Source organism: Lupinus angustifolius, chromosome LG01 (assembly GCF_001865875.1).
Source record: "Lupinus angustifolius cultivar Tanjil chromosome LG01, LupAngTanjil_v1.0, whole genome shotgun sequence".
In the NCBI taxonomy this organism is placed as follows: domain Eukaryota; kingdom Viridiplantae; phylum Streptophyta; class Magnoliopsida; order Fabales; family Fabaceae; genus Lupinus; species Lupinus angustifolius.
The window spans coordinates 31,331,519-31,349,191 of record NC_032009.1 but is presented as its reverse complement, the minus strand read 5'-3'; the positions used below and the strand labels follow the sequence as shown (position 1 = coordinate 31,349,191).

At 30.8% G+C, this 17,673-nt stretch overlaps 1 protein-coding gene across 1 annotated transcript; it reads left to right on the top strand.

Annotated features, from left to right (window-relative positions):
- Positions 13,845 to 17,650, top strand: LOC109360307 (small ubiquitin-related modifier 2-like). Its single transcript, XM_019605109.1, has 4 exons — positions 13,845 to 13,890; positions 14,250 to 14,336; positions 15,809 to 15,958; positions 17,378 to 17,650. Exons 2-4 carry the CDS (start codon positions 14,259 to 14,261, stop codon positions 17,456 to 17,458), a joined length of 309 nt encoding a protein of 102 aa, XP_019460654.1. The 5' UTR covers positions 13,845 to 13,890; positions 14,250 to 14,258; the 3' UTR covers positions 17,459 to 17,650.

Genomic DNA, 17,673 nt, shown 5'->3' with positions numbered 1-17,673 from the left:
AGTTATTTAATTTTATCTCTTTAATAAAAAATTATATATACTTTTTTATCACTTTAAAATTATATATATATATATATTCTAATTTATTAATATCATAAAATAAATTTTCTTAATTTAACTATAACAACAAATTTATATACTTATCATTAATGTACTAATTATATATAAGAATAAAATATTATATCATATAATAAGTTATCTCCTCCGACCACTAAAATTATATGTGTATTATTTTTTTGTTTTTAGAGATATTTTTGTATAAAGATTAAATATGACATATGTCATAATTTTAGCAGATGTAGAAGAAAAATTATCTTCTAGTATGAGAATATATTGTATTCTCTCTATGTATCTCTATGTCTGTTGACCCGCATTCTTATTTTATAATAATGAATATTTAATTTTTATATATTTCATTTTGAGAATTATATCATTTTTTATTGAGTTTACATGATATTATAATTTATGTAATAGAAAAACATGAGAATGAATTGTGATATTATTAAAAACTTACCTTAAAAATTGCATTAGTGGTTTGATATTTTTGAATATATAACTTTCTCTTACTTCCATCAATATTGCTTTAACATGTGAGAAAATATTGTAATAATAGTTAATTAGAATGACAAAATAGACAAGTTAAAATTACACCGCGTAGGTAATTATAAGATGATTTTGGCTTTATATGTAGTATAGATAGAGTGACTTGTATGAGAACGTGTATTATTAGGAGAAATGATGACAAATAATATAAATCTTTAAATGGTCAATATTTTGATACAAATGACATTAAATTTTTTAGAGGTATGAATGAAAATAAAAGGCTTGTGTGTCATGACATATACGTATGAGATGACTCTAAAGTCATCTTTTTTTATTTATTCTTTTCCAAAACATAAGTCACAAATAAACTCCTAAGTAGTCATGTGATCATTAACTAATTTTTTAATTTAATTATTCATATATGATTGTGTACTCCAAATTTATTGTTCTCATAATTTTGATTACTGTTCTCACTTCCTTGTGCAATGACATTTAATTAAGTATATAAATACATAATTAAATTTTACACCTTTTTAGGTACTCATGGATGCATACTACCTACTACTTACAAAGAGACATGAATAACCAAGGATGACAATGAGATAACATGGGTTTTGCAGTGCATTATCCACATCTGTCTCCTTGCTTCAATTTTTGGGAGAGGGTCCTAAGAGGAGAGGAAAATCAAAGAAAACTATACCAGCGAAAACAAAACTTCTCTCCAATACGATATTGGTTCAATTTGAGGGAGCTTTCAAGGTTTATTTGGTCTTCAGCTCTTATTGACAACTTGATCTATGACCATGCTCTAATTTTACAAGGTGCTCTTATCATGAGTAATCATCATTTAGATGGGTTTTCTATTGCAAAAATACTTTCTTTTATGTGTGAGTAAATTATTGTTGGTGCAGCACAAGCGATCGTTGTGCAGCATTGACCACAAGCAATCAAATAATGTGCATAGAATAAATAGAAGAGAAGAAACAAGAGAATTTGTTAACGGAGTTGAGCCAATTGTGTCTACGTCCCCGGGAGCGCTGAACGACTACCAAGATATTATTAGAGAATAAGGACTACAAACTCTAGCACACCCATGGGCCCACCTTCCCATGAGGTGTTTCTATTTGATGTTTATACCTGGTGCACAGTATAACAAGGGACCTGAGTCAAAATATATAACATTGATTACTCTACTCTATTCCAATACTAGACAATGTGAGACAAATACAATAACATATTTCAAGCATTCCCAACAATTACACTAACATCTTATAAGTTTTAGTGAAATTATATAAATCATCATTTTTTTGTACCTACACAAATTATCCTTAATTTATATACATAATTATATCATTACCCTTGCAGGAGAGATAAGTATGATCTTTTAAGCAAAAATGTCAATAAAAGTAATTAAGTTAAACAAAATATGGTATATTGTTGAGACAAATCCAAATAGTATAAGAGTCAAAGTTTATTCATTATTTTTGGTTCGTTATAAATTGCATCAATAATTCTAAGGAGATATTTAAATCACTCTTATAATATATTTTAATAAACCAAAAATAATAAAGTGATATTGATTTTTATACTATTAATACTTGTTTCCACAAAATATCATATTTTCATTAACTTAATTATATTTATCACTATTCTTCTGATGCAAGATTATGCAGTGTAATGTATATAATTATGAGCGGGAATGAGTAGTTTGTGTATTTCTTATAGTTTTATTATAATTTACTCAAGATTATGCAGTGTAATGTATATAATTATGAGCGGGAATGAGTAGTTTGTGTATTTCTTATAGTTTTATTATAATTTACTCTTTATTTCATTGTTATCCAATTGAAAAGAAGAACGTTTTGTTGTATGGCATGCTGAGTTTGTGGCTGCGTGAGATTCGTTCCACAAGTGATAAAATTGTCACTATTTAACAAGTGCATGTAGATGTATGGGTATGCCATTGTGAGCTTGTAACGATTCAAACAAACAAGAAAAGGATGATTTTTTTGTACTAGTCTTTCCACACTTTTTTAGATAAAGAGCTACTTCTTTTTTAGGTGCATCAAATAAATGTTGCTCTTATGAATCAAATTCTTTACTTTGATTATTCCGAGGGATTTAACAAAATCTTACACTATTATATCAATATCTTGTTGGTAGAAGAAAAAAATGATTATTGCAATTTTCATATTTATATATTAAGTTGTGATGCATTAATAAAAATATAAATGAAAAAATATATGTAATGACAATGTAAGCTTTTAATTCATCATTTACTATTCATTTTTAATCATTGTTGACTCTTCAACAAAATAATATAAATAAATAGTGGATATTATCTTGACTATATAAATCTTTACACTAATAATACATAAATATTATACTCAAAATATAAATAGGTAAATATGTGTCATGTGTAACACCAAAAATTTTCTAACTAATTTTCAAATAGATATATTTGTTAATAGTCAACCCCTAATTATTTGACTAATTTTTATCATAGTTATCTTTCAAAAATTATCTAGATAGACTATGTAGTTATAGCTTGTAATTAATTTATTTTTACTATTAAGATAAAGTTTTTAGTTATTATAATGAGAATAGTGTTAAAGATTATCATAGGTGGAACCTTAACCTAAAAACCTAGAGAAATAGGTACAAACCTTTTCTTTTATTCTGTGATGATCTCATCTTAACATAGTGTTTATTTTAACTAATAAATTGTTTTGCTTTATCATGCCTATTGAACAATATAGGGTTCTTAATCAATCTTTTTGTTAATCTTTATTCATGTTGCCTCAATGGAAACAGTAACTTTTCTTTTGGAATGTGTATTAAAATGTTTAGGTGATAAATCTTGAACTTTTCTTTCTCATAGCAAAATCACTTAGGTTATTTAGGAAATTGTTTGCTCTGAATTCTCTGTGAAATAGCTACGGAACAATATAAGTTTCTTTTCAATCTTTACTTTAATCATGGAAAAACCCCTCAGTGTGAGAGGAAAAAAAAACACGGGCGAACAAGAGCAAAATTCCACTATGTAAAAAAGAAGAGTACAAGAAATCCTCTTATAATGATGAGGACAAATGACAATATTTTTCTCACAAATACTCTCTCAAATGGAACAAGAATTCTCACCAAGAAATACACTCACAATATATGTGTAAATGAAAGAGATGTTGTGTGTTGTGAAGATGATTTTGAAGCTCTCTATATGTGTCCTTTTATAGGCAAGCAAAGTCTTGGTATCTTGGATTCCAAGCATTGGATGCTTGGAAACAAAGCCATAAAAGTGACACAAAATGTCTTTAGAGAGAGCCATAAAATAGTCATAAAATTCTTTTAAGACATAGAAATGAGAGGCATCTAACAATCTCCACCTTGGCTCGAATTGGATAAGTTGCTCATGGCCAAATAATGCCCCGAAGGGCACTCAAGTGCTGTAGAGACCAACCAAGTCCAAGCAAAGTTGGAACTTGGTATTCGGAAGTGGCTTGGTAAGTATATCTGCTGGATTCTCTGATGTGTGAATCTTTTCCACCATAATTTCACCAATAGCAACAATATCTCGGATAAAGTGACGTTTTATATCAATGTGTTTGGTCTTGTCATGATAACGATTATTCCTGGTCAAATGAATAGCACTTTGACTATCACAAAACACTGTAAGAACACCCTGTATTAGACCAAGTTCATTTACCAAACCTCGGAGCCAAATAGCCTCCTTCACACCCTCCGTTGCTGAAATATATTCTGCTTCAGTCGTAGACAATGCAGCAATGGACTGAAGAGTAGCTTTCCAGCTAATAGCACTATTACAGAGAGTAAAGATGTAACCAGAAAGAGACCTCCTTCTGTCAATATCACCACCATAATCCGAATCAACATAACCTACAACGTCATCAGTTGTAGCCTTGTTTCTGTCAAATACCAAGCCAATACCAGAAGTACCTTTTAGATACCGAAAAATCCATTTTACAGCACTCCAATGATCCTTTCCAGGATTATGCATATATCGACTTACCATGCTAACAGCATATGCTAAATCAGGTCTAGTGCACACCATAGCATACATAAGACTACCAACTGCACTAGCATAAGGAATATGTGACATACGCTCCATCTCTTCCTCTGTATGTGGGCAAAGATCTAAAGATAACTTGAAATGTGCAGCAAGTGGAGTAGAAACAGGTTTACAATTATTCATATTAAACCTTTCAAGCACTCTTTCAATATATTTCTCTTGGGATAAAAACAATTTACCAGCTTGACGATCCCTGTGAATCTCCATACCAAGAATTTTCTTGGCTGCACCTAATTCTTTCATCTCAAACTCATTATTGAGTTGAATTTTCAATTTCCGGATCAAAGACTTGTCACGTGAAGCAATTAGCATATCATCAACATACAGTAACAAGTATATGAATGATTCATTTGGAAATTTCTGGAAATAAATACAGTCATCAAATTGACTCCTGCAATAACCTTGCCCAATCATAAAAGAATCAAACCTCATGTACCATTGTCTGGGAGCTTGCTTAAGGCCATATAATGATTTCTTCAATCGACAGACAAGATGCTCCTTATCAGGAACAATAAATCCTTCAGGTTGTTCCATGTAAATTTCTTCTTCCAGCTCTCCATGTAGAAAAGCTGTCTTTACATCAAGTTGCTCCAACTCCAAATCAAATAAAGCAACAAAAGCAAGCAAAACACGAATAGAAGTATGACGAACAACAGGTGAGAATATCTCATTAAAGTCAATACCTTCCTTTTGATTAAAACCTTTAACAACTAGTCGTGCTTTGCATCTTGGATCTTCAACCCCGGGAATACCGTCTTTCTTCTTATAGATCCATTTACATCGTAATGGTCGTTTGCCTTCGGGAAGCTCTGTCAAAGCCCAAGTACCATTCTTATGAAGACTTTCAATCTCTTCATTCATAGCCACTAGCCACTGTGACGAATCAACACAAGAAACAGCTTCTGTATAGCTGGCAGGTTCAACATCATCATTTACCTCTTGTACAACTGACATTGCATAAGCAATTAAATTTTCACCATCAGTGTATCTAGCTGGCCTTTTAATTAGTCTTCTGGTTCTGTCTCGAGCAATACAATAATCATCTTCTTGCTGATGAATAGGAGAAGTTGTACTGTCATCACAATCAACATAATGATCATCAATGCTAGATTGATTTGTAGAGGAAGATGGAACATCAACATTAGGAACTGTAGGTTTCACTATCAACTCCACCTTCTCGCTAGTACCCTGTAGATTACCTGTACTAGTAGAAGAAGACACAATAGATTGTTTTCCAGAAGATAAAAATGCATCCTCATTAAAAGTCACATCTCTGCTAAGAATTAATTTCCGTGACTTTGCATCAGAATACCATAAGCGATATCCTTTAGACTCAGATGCATAACCAAGAAATATGCACTCAACAGCTCTTGGAGCTAATTTACCATCATTAACATGTGCATAAGCAGGACATCCAAAGATTCTTAAGTTAGAATAATCAACAGGATTACCTGACCAAATTTCTTCTGGGATTTTGAAATCAAGTGCTGAATGTGGAGAACGATTAACCAGGTAACAAGCAGTAGATGCTGCTTCAGCCCAAAATTCACGCCGATGCCATAACCCAGCATTTGAGAGCATACAACGAACTCTCTCAAGTAGAGTCCTGTTCATCCGTTCTGCAACACCATTTTGTTGAGGATTTCTTGGAATAGTTTTGTGTCTAGCAATACCATTTTTTGTGCAGAACTCATTAAAATCACCATTGCAGAACTCTAATCCATTGTCTGTTCTAAGCTTCTTCACTTTCTTCCCTGTCTGGGTTTCAACAAGAGTTTTCCACTTCTTGAAAGTGGAGAAAGTCTCATTTTTATGCTGCAGAAAATAAACCCAAACTTTGCGAGAAAAATCATCAATGATGGTCATCATATAGCGACATCCTCCATGAGAAGGAAATTTAGAAGGCCCCCAAAGGTCAGAATGAATATAATCAAGAATACCTTTGGTACGGTGAGTTGCAGTGGAGAAACTAACCTTTTTCTGTTTCCCAAAAACACAATGTTTACAAAAATCCAATTTACCAATGCCATGTTTACCAAGATGACCTTGTTTGCTTAGAAGGTGCATACCTTTTTCACTCATATGGCCCAGGCGCATGTGCCATAATTTGGTAATGTCATTATCATGCATTGAAGAAGATACAGCTGTTGAACCTGTCACAACAGAACCTTGCAAGACATATAAACTACCAATCCGGTTAGCTTTCAATAATACCATAGCACCTTTCAATACCTTTAGAACTCCACCTTCAGCTGAATACCTACACCCGAGAGACTCTAGGGTGCCAAGAGAAATTAAGTTCCGCTTCAAATCTGGAATATAGCGGACATTAGCCAAGGTTCTGACAACACCGTCATGAGCCTTGATCTGAATAGTACCTATTCCTGCAACTTTGCATTGGGTATCATTGCCCATCAAAACAACACCACTGTCAACATGTTCAAAAGTGGTGAATAAGTCCTTATAAGGACACATATGAAAAGTACATCCAGAATCAAGAATCCATTCTGTTTTACTCCTATTATTATAAGAGACAACAGATAAAAGAATATCACCGTCAGAATTGGCTTCAATATTAGCAGCTTCAGAGGATTGTTGAAATTTTCCCTTATCTTGTTTTTCTTGTTTTTTCTTTAAGATAAAACAATCAGGAATGTCATGCCCCGGTTTCTTGCAATAGCGACAAGTTTTGTTGGATTTGCGACCTCTGGATTTGGATCTGAACTTTTTATAATTGGTACTCCCTTTTTCTTGAGTTCTACCTCGAACACTTAAGCCCTCACCCTTGTCCACAGAATTAACTTCAAGATCAAATTTTTCTTTGGACAATAAATTAGATTTAACATCTTCAAAGGATAAGGTATCATTATTTCCATACAACATGATTTCTTTGAAGTGCTTATAGGTAGAAGGTAAAGAGACAACCAACAAAACAGCTTTGTCTTCATCTTCAATATTAATATCAATATTTTGCATATCCATAATAATAGAATTAAACTCATCAAGATGAGTTTGAATAGGAGTACCTTCAACCATACGAATGGTGTATAACCGTTCTTTGAGACGAAGCTTGTTTGCGAGGCTCTTGGTCATGTATAAAGTTTCTAACTTCAGCCACAAAGCCGCAGCGGTTTCTTCATTGGCAACCTCACGAAGAACCTCCTTCGACAAACAAAGTTGAATTGTTGAAAGCGCCTTTTCATCCAACTCGTCCCATTGATCATCGGTCATGGAAACTGGTTTCTTTGACTTCCCATCTAAAGCTTTCTTTAATCCGCTCTGGATAAGAACGGCCCTCATTTGGACTCGCCAAATAGAAAAGCTAATTTTGCCATCAAACTTCTCAATGTCAAATTTTGCAGACATTTTGAAATTCTCAATTTAGTAAGAGCTCTGATTCCACTTGTTAAGGTTAGAGCACAATGCGGAAGCACAGGATTGAATCAATTGAGAACAAAAGAGAAGCAAGTAAAGGATAAAGAAAATAACACACAAGATTTAACGTGGAAAAACCCCTCAGTGTGAGAGGAAAAAAACCACGGGCGATCAAGAGCAAAATTCCACTATGTAAAAAAGAAGAGTACAAGAAATCCTCTTATAATGATGAGGACAAATGACAATATTTTTCTCACAAATACTCTCTCAAATGGAACAAGAATTCTCACCAAGAATGCACTCACAATATATGTGTAAATGAAAGAGATGTTGTGTGTTGTGAAGATGATTTTGAAGCTCTCTATATGTGTCCTTTTATAGGCAAGCAAAGTCTTGGTATCTTGGATTCCAAGCATTGGATGCTTGGAAACAAAGCCATAAAAGTGACATAAAATGCCCTTAAAGAGAGCCATAAAATTGTCATAAAATTCTTTTAAGGCATAGTAATGAGAGGCATCTAACAATCTCCACCTTGGCTCGAATTTGATAAGTTGCTCATCGCCATTTTTAAGGCATAGTAATGAGAGACATCTAACAAATATCTTCCTTTGATTTGTTTCTAAAATGTAGGTGCTGACAACTCAATGAAATCTTTATACAAAATTTTATGCAGCAACCTCTCTCTTAGCAAATTCAATATAGGCTCTATAGGAAATTTAATTTCATTCAAGAAAATTATACTTTTTCTATAACAATGAAGGTAGGTGTTGTTTAGGTCATTCAGTATTATATTTTTGGACTCATTTAATAGCAACTCATTTTAGCATTATAACCCCTTTTTCTATTATTCTTTCTTATCCTTCATAAAATTCTTCACGCAAACAGTAAAGGCATAAACTCTTTGCCTTATAAACACTGATAATGCAATGTGTTTTAGTTAATATGTTTGTAACTTATTTTCAAATGCCAGGTAGTAGCAGTCTATAATTATTTCTTTATTGCCTAGGATATGGTTTAATGCTAACTGGGTACACTATATACATCTATATTGTACAGTAATTGAAAATCATATGTGTATTTTTGCATTAAAAATTGTTGATTAGTAATAGACTAATTGTTAGTTCTAGGTAGATTAGAAATTAATTTGTTGTCTTGATTGTTATTGACATGTTTAAGAGAAAATATTCCAAGGTTGAAGGAGACGATGGGAAAACTAGTTTATTTACTAGACAATGAGCTTGCGTAAATCCAGGTGAGGGAGAAGTATTAGACATCATGATATTAGAATGTAGCATTGGGGTCTCCAATGATACTCACTAGTTGGAGGATCCTTAGACTAAAATGATTAATGAAGTGTCAATTGTTTTGATTGTTATGGACTTCCTCATTTAATCATTTTTGTTATGAATATTAAAATATTGTGTCTTGATTGAATGATTATATGTTTGAGATTGATTGCTTACTGATATGACTTTATACTATTATTAGACTACTATAATTAGTATTGAATGTCTATGTTTCACTTATCATAGTGATATTGATTATGATTAAATTCATATGTGAATGAGAATTATTTGCAGATACTTGAGAGCCTATGACTATTCACACACTTGAAAGTGTAGTAACTTTGAGACATTACCCATTTATTTTGATCACTAAGTTATGTCTTGAACTCGTCCTGAGGATATTTATATGATAAAAATTGCATTGGGGCTGAGACCACTAACTTAGGTTATGTTATTGGAGATTGAAATTGAGATAATATTAATAAAAAGGCTTAAGGGACTAAATTTGATCAGCGTGCATACATCATTGCATTTTTAGTTGGATTTGGAGAAAATGGAAAGATACGATGATAGCAATATCATTCAGAATTGGATAGGGGCGGCAATGACGGTGACTCGTCAAGAAGCCTTGAGGGATTACTTAGGTGAGATGATCCAGTGAGGGTCCGGTCTTATAAACTGTATGACTAGGATAGTCCTACATGCAAACTAAGTAGTTTCTGACACCCCCTTGCACATTTTGTGATCGGTAGAGAGGATTCCTGAAACGGACTGGGCTTACCACGTAAGTACTTCTAATAGAAGTACTGGAAACCAATAGATATTGTTAATTGCCGTTGTTAAGGAAATCTGTACTCCCGATTGCTTTCCCACTAGGGTCTTGGCCTTCGGGCATTTGATGGTGATTTGGTTGGTGGAATTGCATGAGCATAGCATGAGGGATCACTTAATAGTGGTGTATACATCTTAATACCTAGTACACTAACTTCATTCATCATTGCACATATTTGTTATGAGTAGAGATAATAAGTATTGTGTATATGGTCAAATTATGACATTGCAATTATCAACATCGCTTTAATGTTATGATTCTTTATAAATCCATTTCGTCGCTTTTGCATGATTTAATGTCTTACTCTCTCTATGTTGTTTGTTTGTATGTATAAATGAATTGTAGGTGGAGCAGTTGAGGAACTAGTTGAAGATTTAAAGTAGTATAGTCTACCTATGACTCACGAAGTCCTCTAGTTTTATTTTGTGTAATTGTGTCAATACATTTATGTCTAGTAGGATTAGATTTAGATACGTCCACATTTTCTTAGTGTCTTAACATTTTGTTGATTTTATTGGAAAAGACAATATTTAATATTATCTTGGGAGACTCTGATTTACTATAACGAGGGACTTACTTATTACATATTTTTTAGGATTAAGTATAATCATAAAACCTCTCTAAAAAATTTCCTTTATTATGAATATTGTTTAGTAAATCGTACATTGAAATTATGTATTTTCCTATATGCAAATTAGGGTGTTACATCATGGGTTATAATTATTTAAAATAAAAGTTATACATATAAAAAATAAGTGAATAATGTATCTCATAGTATAAACAGATAAATTATTTCCCATTGTCAATAAAATTATGATATATGTCTTATTTAATTATTTTTTACAAAAACATTTCTAAAATTAAAAAAATAGTACATATGTATATTTTTATTGACCGGAGGAGATAAATTATCTTATAATATAAGGAGATATTTTATTCTTAGGACACTATATAAGCATCCATATATTCCTGCAGCACAATTGGAGGTTTTTTTTTTAAATTAAGCATTGAGTTGGTGCTTCAATCATTGTTGTATCTACACAAAATATTTTGTTGAAAGATGTCCTACTTATTTTACTTATTATGAATACCCAAAATTAATTTCTTTTTTAATCTTATAAAAAATTGGAAGCCACCAAACGACTTTTTGCTAAATAAAAAAATAAAAAAGAGAGGACAAGGAATTTGTTTGTGCAAATTGGTCAGAAGCTAAGTGGCAAAAAAGAAAGAAAAGAACAAATAGTTACTGCTACTAAGGAAAGGTGAGGTTAATGGTGGAAAAGTAAAATTTGAAAATATAGCATGAAGAAGGAAATTGCAGCTGGCTTTTTGAGTCAGAGCCAACAAGGAATCACACGTAAAGCATGGAGTGCAGAATGAATGCATGTTTTCAAGCAAAACAAAAGAGATATATCAACAAATAAGATCATATCTTCTATCTCATAATATTGTGTCATTTCATATACTATGAGATATGATTAGTCAGAAAAATACTTAATATATATTTTTCAACTAATCATAACTCAGGACATATGAAGTGACACAAAATATGGACATGAGATATGCTCTCATTAATAATATCAACTCCAAGAAATACGAGTTCTTTGATTTCTCTTTTTATTTTTAATAATAAAATTGTTATTTTATTATAATTAAAAAGATAAATGCGTCATAATGTATTTCATTTGTTTTTTTGAAATATCTCTGGTACTTGAGAAGATATTTATTCTAAATATATCAATGATGTATATATAGGGGAGAGATTCACTTACTTCAAGAGTAAGTTTAAAAAATTACTTCTTATCCTAGCTATCAATTATAGGGAAATCCAATGGTTTGAATTAGTAGCTAAATTTAAAACATTCGATATCCATAAAATTGATGACTAGGATAAAGAGTAAATTTAAAAAAACTTACTTTTGGAGTAAGTGAATATCCACTTATATATATAGGGAGAAGATCCACTTAATCCAAGAGTAAGTTCTTTAAACTTACTCACCATCCTAACCATCAATTTTAGGGAAATCAAATGGTTTGAATTAGTGAGTAGATCTAAACCATTGGATTTTCCTAAAATTGATGGTTAGGATGATGAGTAAGTTTAAAAATGTACTCTTCGAGTAAGTGAATCCCTATATAGGAAACTACTCACATGAGAAAATGCGCTATTGTGAGAAATGAGAACACTCAATATGAACCACAGGATCTTGATTGAACGGTTAAGATAAAAAAATATATGCACATGACTATCATGTGACCAATAACTAACTTTTAATCATAACCATCAATGATTAGTCGTAAAGTCCTGATTTATTTTTATTACAATTTTTATATGAGAATTATTCTTAACTCCCTATATATATATATATATATATATATATATAAACATTATCACATATAAGGAAAAGAGAGTTGAACAGACTCTCTAGATCCATCTCCCATGTGAGGTTCATCTTAGTTGTGTTCATTTCCTTTCTCTCCTCTCTTTTCATGAGAAAATAGTACAAAAATATTAAACTATTTCTTCATGCTTCATGAAAAAATACTTTATAGATGGATGATTATGACAATTTTTAACACCAAGGCATCATCTACATGAGTAAAAGTAATAAAAAATAATACAAACAACACATGAATAATATACTATTCCTTTAAAAAAACTTTAGAATGTTTATTTTTATTTTGCGTGGGTAATTCTTTTACTTTAGATTTGGTATATGTGGGTTTTGGTTTGGGTTTTTTGTGCTTGTATCATGTCCATAAATAAATCACATTGTTGTTCATTAATCTGAAATAATCTTGTATTATTATGATCATAAACGTTTTAGCAGAAGAGTAAGATAAGATTACATAAATATGAAAATTTGAGTTGTGATCATAGGTCTCTTGCAACTTGGTGCATTTGAAATTGATGAATATGAAAGATATCACGTTTTGTCAGTCACAGGGGGGGAATCAAATCAATTCTGCTCCCACAACGTCATGTTACATTAACAATGCTCTCAAACAAGCAGTGGCAATAAACTTTGATGCATTCTTGCTCCATTTTAATAATTTCCAACTTATGTTAATTTTTTATATAAGTAAACTTTATATTATGAAAATACACATCCCATTTTAAAAAGTAAAAACAGTGAGGATTCATAATGAAATTTATGTCGAAAATAGTAACCTACTTTGATGTTAGCATGTTGATGTATACTGAAAAGGGAAAATGAGAGCAATGAATAGAATATCTCATGAACCTTTCTTGGGAAACAGACAACTGCTCCTCCCATCAATCAAACTAAATAATATAGCTTACTTATATTTCTTGTATCTATCTTCACGTCAAATTAAAGAACATAATAATAATCCTAGTATCTCAACAACAATATCTTGGTCTAACTATCTAACTTCTACTAAATTGTTAATTATCATATTAAATGTCAAATGTTAGATTGTTATTTTCATTAAGAGAAGTGACCATGCAATCTTAAAAATGATTAAGTACTAAAAAATATATGATAATGTGTTAAATATTGATTCAATAAGCATATTAAATGATTATTATTAGTGGTGCCAACTAGATTCCTCGATGACGAAAATGTTTAGCGTTGGATTCTTAGAAGCGATACAAGTTGAAGGGGTAACCACATAACTCGAAAAAGATTAACTCATTACCTTTTGGTAAGAGAATATATTTAATAGTATAAAAAAATATATCAATTAATACTTTAGTAGCCATTACTAGACTCTCTGCGTTTTTCAAATGTTGTTCTATTTCAGTCAGAATTCTTTTTCTTTTCTCCCTATTTTCTATAAGACTTTGCTTCTACCCATCTTCACCATTGTGTACTTCTGGATATTATTTTTTCACCTTGACACAGGAAAAGAAAAGGTGTTTTTTTTGCTGGTTTATATAATTATCATGTAACAGAATACACTTAGACTAAAGTTTTGTGTAATCTTCAAAATGTTATACGAGAATAAGACCTTAAGTTGTAGTCTTTAAGGTTATAGACTTATATAATATAAAATGTAGGGTTCCCTGTGTCTGTTTGTTCTAAGTAGTGAAATGTATAAAGAAGCATTTTTTAAGGGTTTTAGTAAGTAGGATCGTAAAGCTCTTTCCTTGTTGGTGCAGATTATCTTCATGGCTAGTAATGGTGGTGCTTCAAAGAGAAAGGCCTCAGATGAAATAGACTATGTCAATTTTTCAATCAGGGGACAGGTATACATGGCTTACTAGTTACTCTTTTACTATCAATCCCCTTACATTTTGCATCATAATTTTCATTCTATTTTAAATTGCAGCTATGATTACATTATATTTATTACAATTGTGGAAAAAAATGAAAAAATAGGACCGACGCAAACACAGGTCGAGATACGATTATGTACACTACCAAAACTGTAATATTACGGTTATAATTAAAGAATGCAATTTAAAACACTGATATGTTTGTATAAATATATATTAGGGTGTGTTTTTTATGCTTAATTTGGGAAGAAAGTAGGTTTTTGTCTGAAAATCATTTCTCAAATGTGTGATTTTAACTGGATAAGATTTTGAAAATGAATAAAAATCTGAAAAAAGTGAGGTATAATAATTGGGGATAATGATTTACCACCTAGGAAAGAATGAATGGGCAACCTAAAAAAGCTTAGAATATTGAAGCTTAAATCATCTAGCTGTTAAAATATTTTGTTCTGTCTACATTATGGTTCCAAGAAGATGGAATCTTAGTTACTCAAGAAAATGGTTTTGCTCTAAATCATTTACATTGTGTAATAGGTTAATATAATTTATTGTCAGTACTAGTTTGCAGAATGTCCTTGTAATCAATCAATGATGTTCATAAATGTTGAAACTAGAAAACAATAGGGTACCAGGTTAATAATCTCTTTAGTTGGATTTTCTTAGTCTGAATGTTTCTTGTGAAGTTTTCTGGATCATTATGTTCTTAATGAGAATAAATTACTATAATTCCAAAAACATTACCATGCTGCATTCCTTCCCTACATAAATAATATAATTGAAAAGTGTTGATTTTCCAGTTAACAAAAATCTTCAATCTTAAAATAGTGACAAGTGACAACAACAATTGTCAATGTCATTCAACAATCATGTTTTAACTTTTAACATCATTTCAGTAAACTTAAACTTGAATTAGACTTTTATATGTAGTTTGCAAATGTTTCAATGTTGGATTTTTTTTATGAGGAGGGGCTTCACGTAACGAGAAATTATTATATGGTTCCATACTAATAATGATACTAACAAATTATCATTAGTCATAAACTATATAATAATTTATAATCTTTTTAGGATGGCTGGACCACAAGTTAGATACTTCCATAAAAAACATTATGTAAACTAAACATTTACTTAGAGCCAAATTTATATACATAGGAATCGAAGTTTTTTCTGGATTTTCACTTTCTCTCCAAACTTTTCTATTTGCCAAATTACTAAAATGTTGTACCAAAAAAATTACTAAAATGCTTAAATTAATCCCAACCACACTGTGTATCAGCCAAGTTTCTAGTTCTAATATTACCCTGTTCAACAATATTTTAATTACGATTTAATTTTAAATTAAAGAAATGGAACTAAGCTCCATAAATCTTACTAGTTTAGTCTATAATTCTGTTTTTAAAATATTGATTTGAATTTTAACATTCACTTTCGTTCAATTCTAGGATGGGAGTTTGTTATTCTACAAGGTGAACAATGATACCGAATTCCAGCATGTATTTCAAGATTACTGCGAAAAAAAGAGATTAGAATATGCAGCTATACAATTTTTACATGAAGGTCAACGTGTTTTGGGGAGACAAAAGCCCAAAAAGGTTAGTATTATTATAATAGTATTGTTCTTCTTTCACGATTTCAATGAAATTCTACTAGTTTTTTAGTCTTTGAAAACCATGTCCATGATTATTTATTTATAAATTTTATAGCCCCTAAATAAGTGACCAATTGATATTTGACAATGAGATTAGTAACCCAACAAATATTCTTGAATAAGACAAAGAATTACCATTGACATATGATTAAATGATATCATTTGGTTCATCACAATAAGAAGATATCCTTGAACAAGATAAATATTAAGATTTTATTTTAAAACTAATTGATAATATAATCAAGAGCTCAATTTACATTTAAACCATATCTAAAATAATGAGTAGGGGATGTGAGATTTCTTAACAATATTTAAGTAATTATTTGTAATGGGGTAAGCTATTGTTGTTTTAGAAAATCAATCTAATGATGATACTTATGAGACAATATATATAGAAATGAGTCGAATAAGGAATGTTGAGACAAAGTGGAAGTCTCCCTCTTATATTTTATTGGTATTACACCTGTTTCATAACAAATGTCTTTAAATTTGATTTCTCATATCAAATGCCTTCAAATTCACTTATACTATCAATATGTTTAGAACTTTGGATATAAAGGTTACTGGCGTGTTGACAATGTATATTTTTCTACTTACATTCTTATTTTTCTAATATCAATTATAAATATAAAGTTTTTATAAATTTACCGTGTTTATAAATTTATCAAAGTCTCAATAGAGAGAAGAATGTTATTTTCATTCAGAGTTTTCAACTTCCCCCCATTATTATTTTTCTAGGGTGGAATTTCAACCAGTTATTGACATATATAGTAATATTATGGGGTTAAGGAAATGTATCAAATGCAATTAAATTTCATTCGTTTTTTATGTTTTATGCAACATGTATGTTACAAGATCATTTACAACCTGTGTTACAAAATTATTAGCAACTTGCATGTTACAAAGACAAACATAAAAACATTGGATATAGTAAATGACAAAATTAGAATATAGAAATTACACATGTTCAATTACATATTTGTCTCTTAATCTTGTTTTGACTTTATATATTAGTATAGATATCAGGTGAGAATACAATGTTTTAAAAATATGATAATAATGAGTCTAGACAAGTAGAACATGATATTTCTTTTTCTATACTATAAGGGGTATTCATCACCTTATGGTTAAGGAATGTGATTGCTCATCTGAAATCGAACATTGACCTTTTGATCTTTCTAAGATCTAACAAGACCTTATATTACTAGATCAAAGTCTTGATAATAGTACATGTTATTCCAATATGTATAAAATTCAGTATTTCAACTTGTTGGTGTGCATCTTAAATCATCACTGCTGGTATTGTATACACTGATTTACTAACCCAAAGTCATGTTTTCTATGAATGCAACTTTGACTGTAGCGCAATTTGGAAGATGGTGCTGAGATCTTAGCCATGAAACAAGTAATGGGAGGTGGTGTTGCAGCACTAATCTTTTATTGAGGACATGAATGTTTGATTACCTGAGACTTAGTTTGTTTAACTGTTATGGTGCATGATCAGAAGAGTAGGTAAGGTTTGTAAATTAATTGAACGCTTCAACTAATTAATACTCTAATATTGCTTTTTCCATCATGAAAAATGTAAAACATGAATTTATCTGTTAATTGTTTCTCAGTATAATCTAATTGTCATTATGGTCTAATGCCACCCCAGAA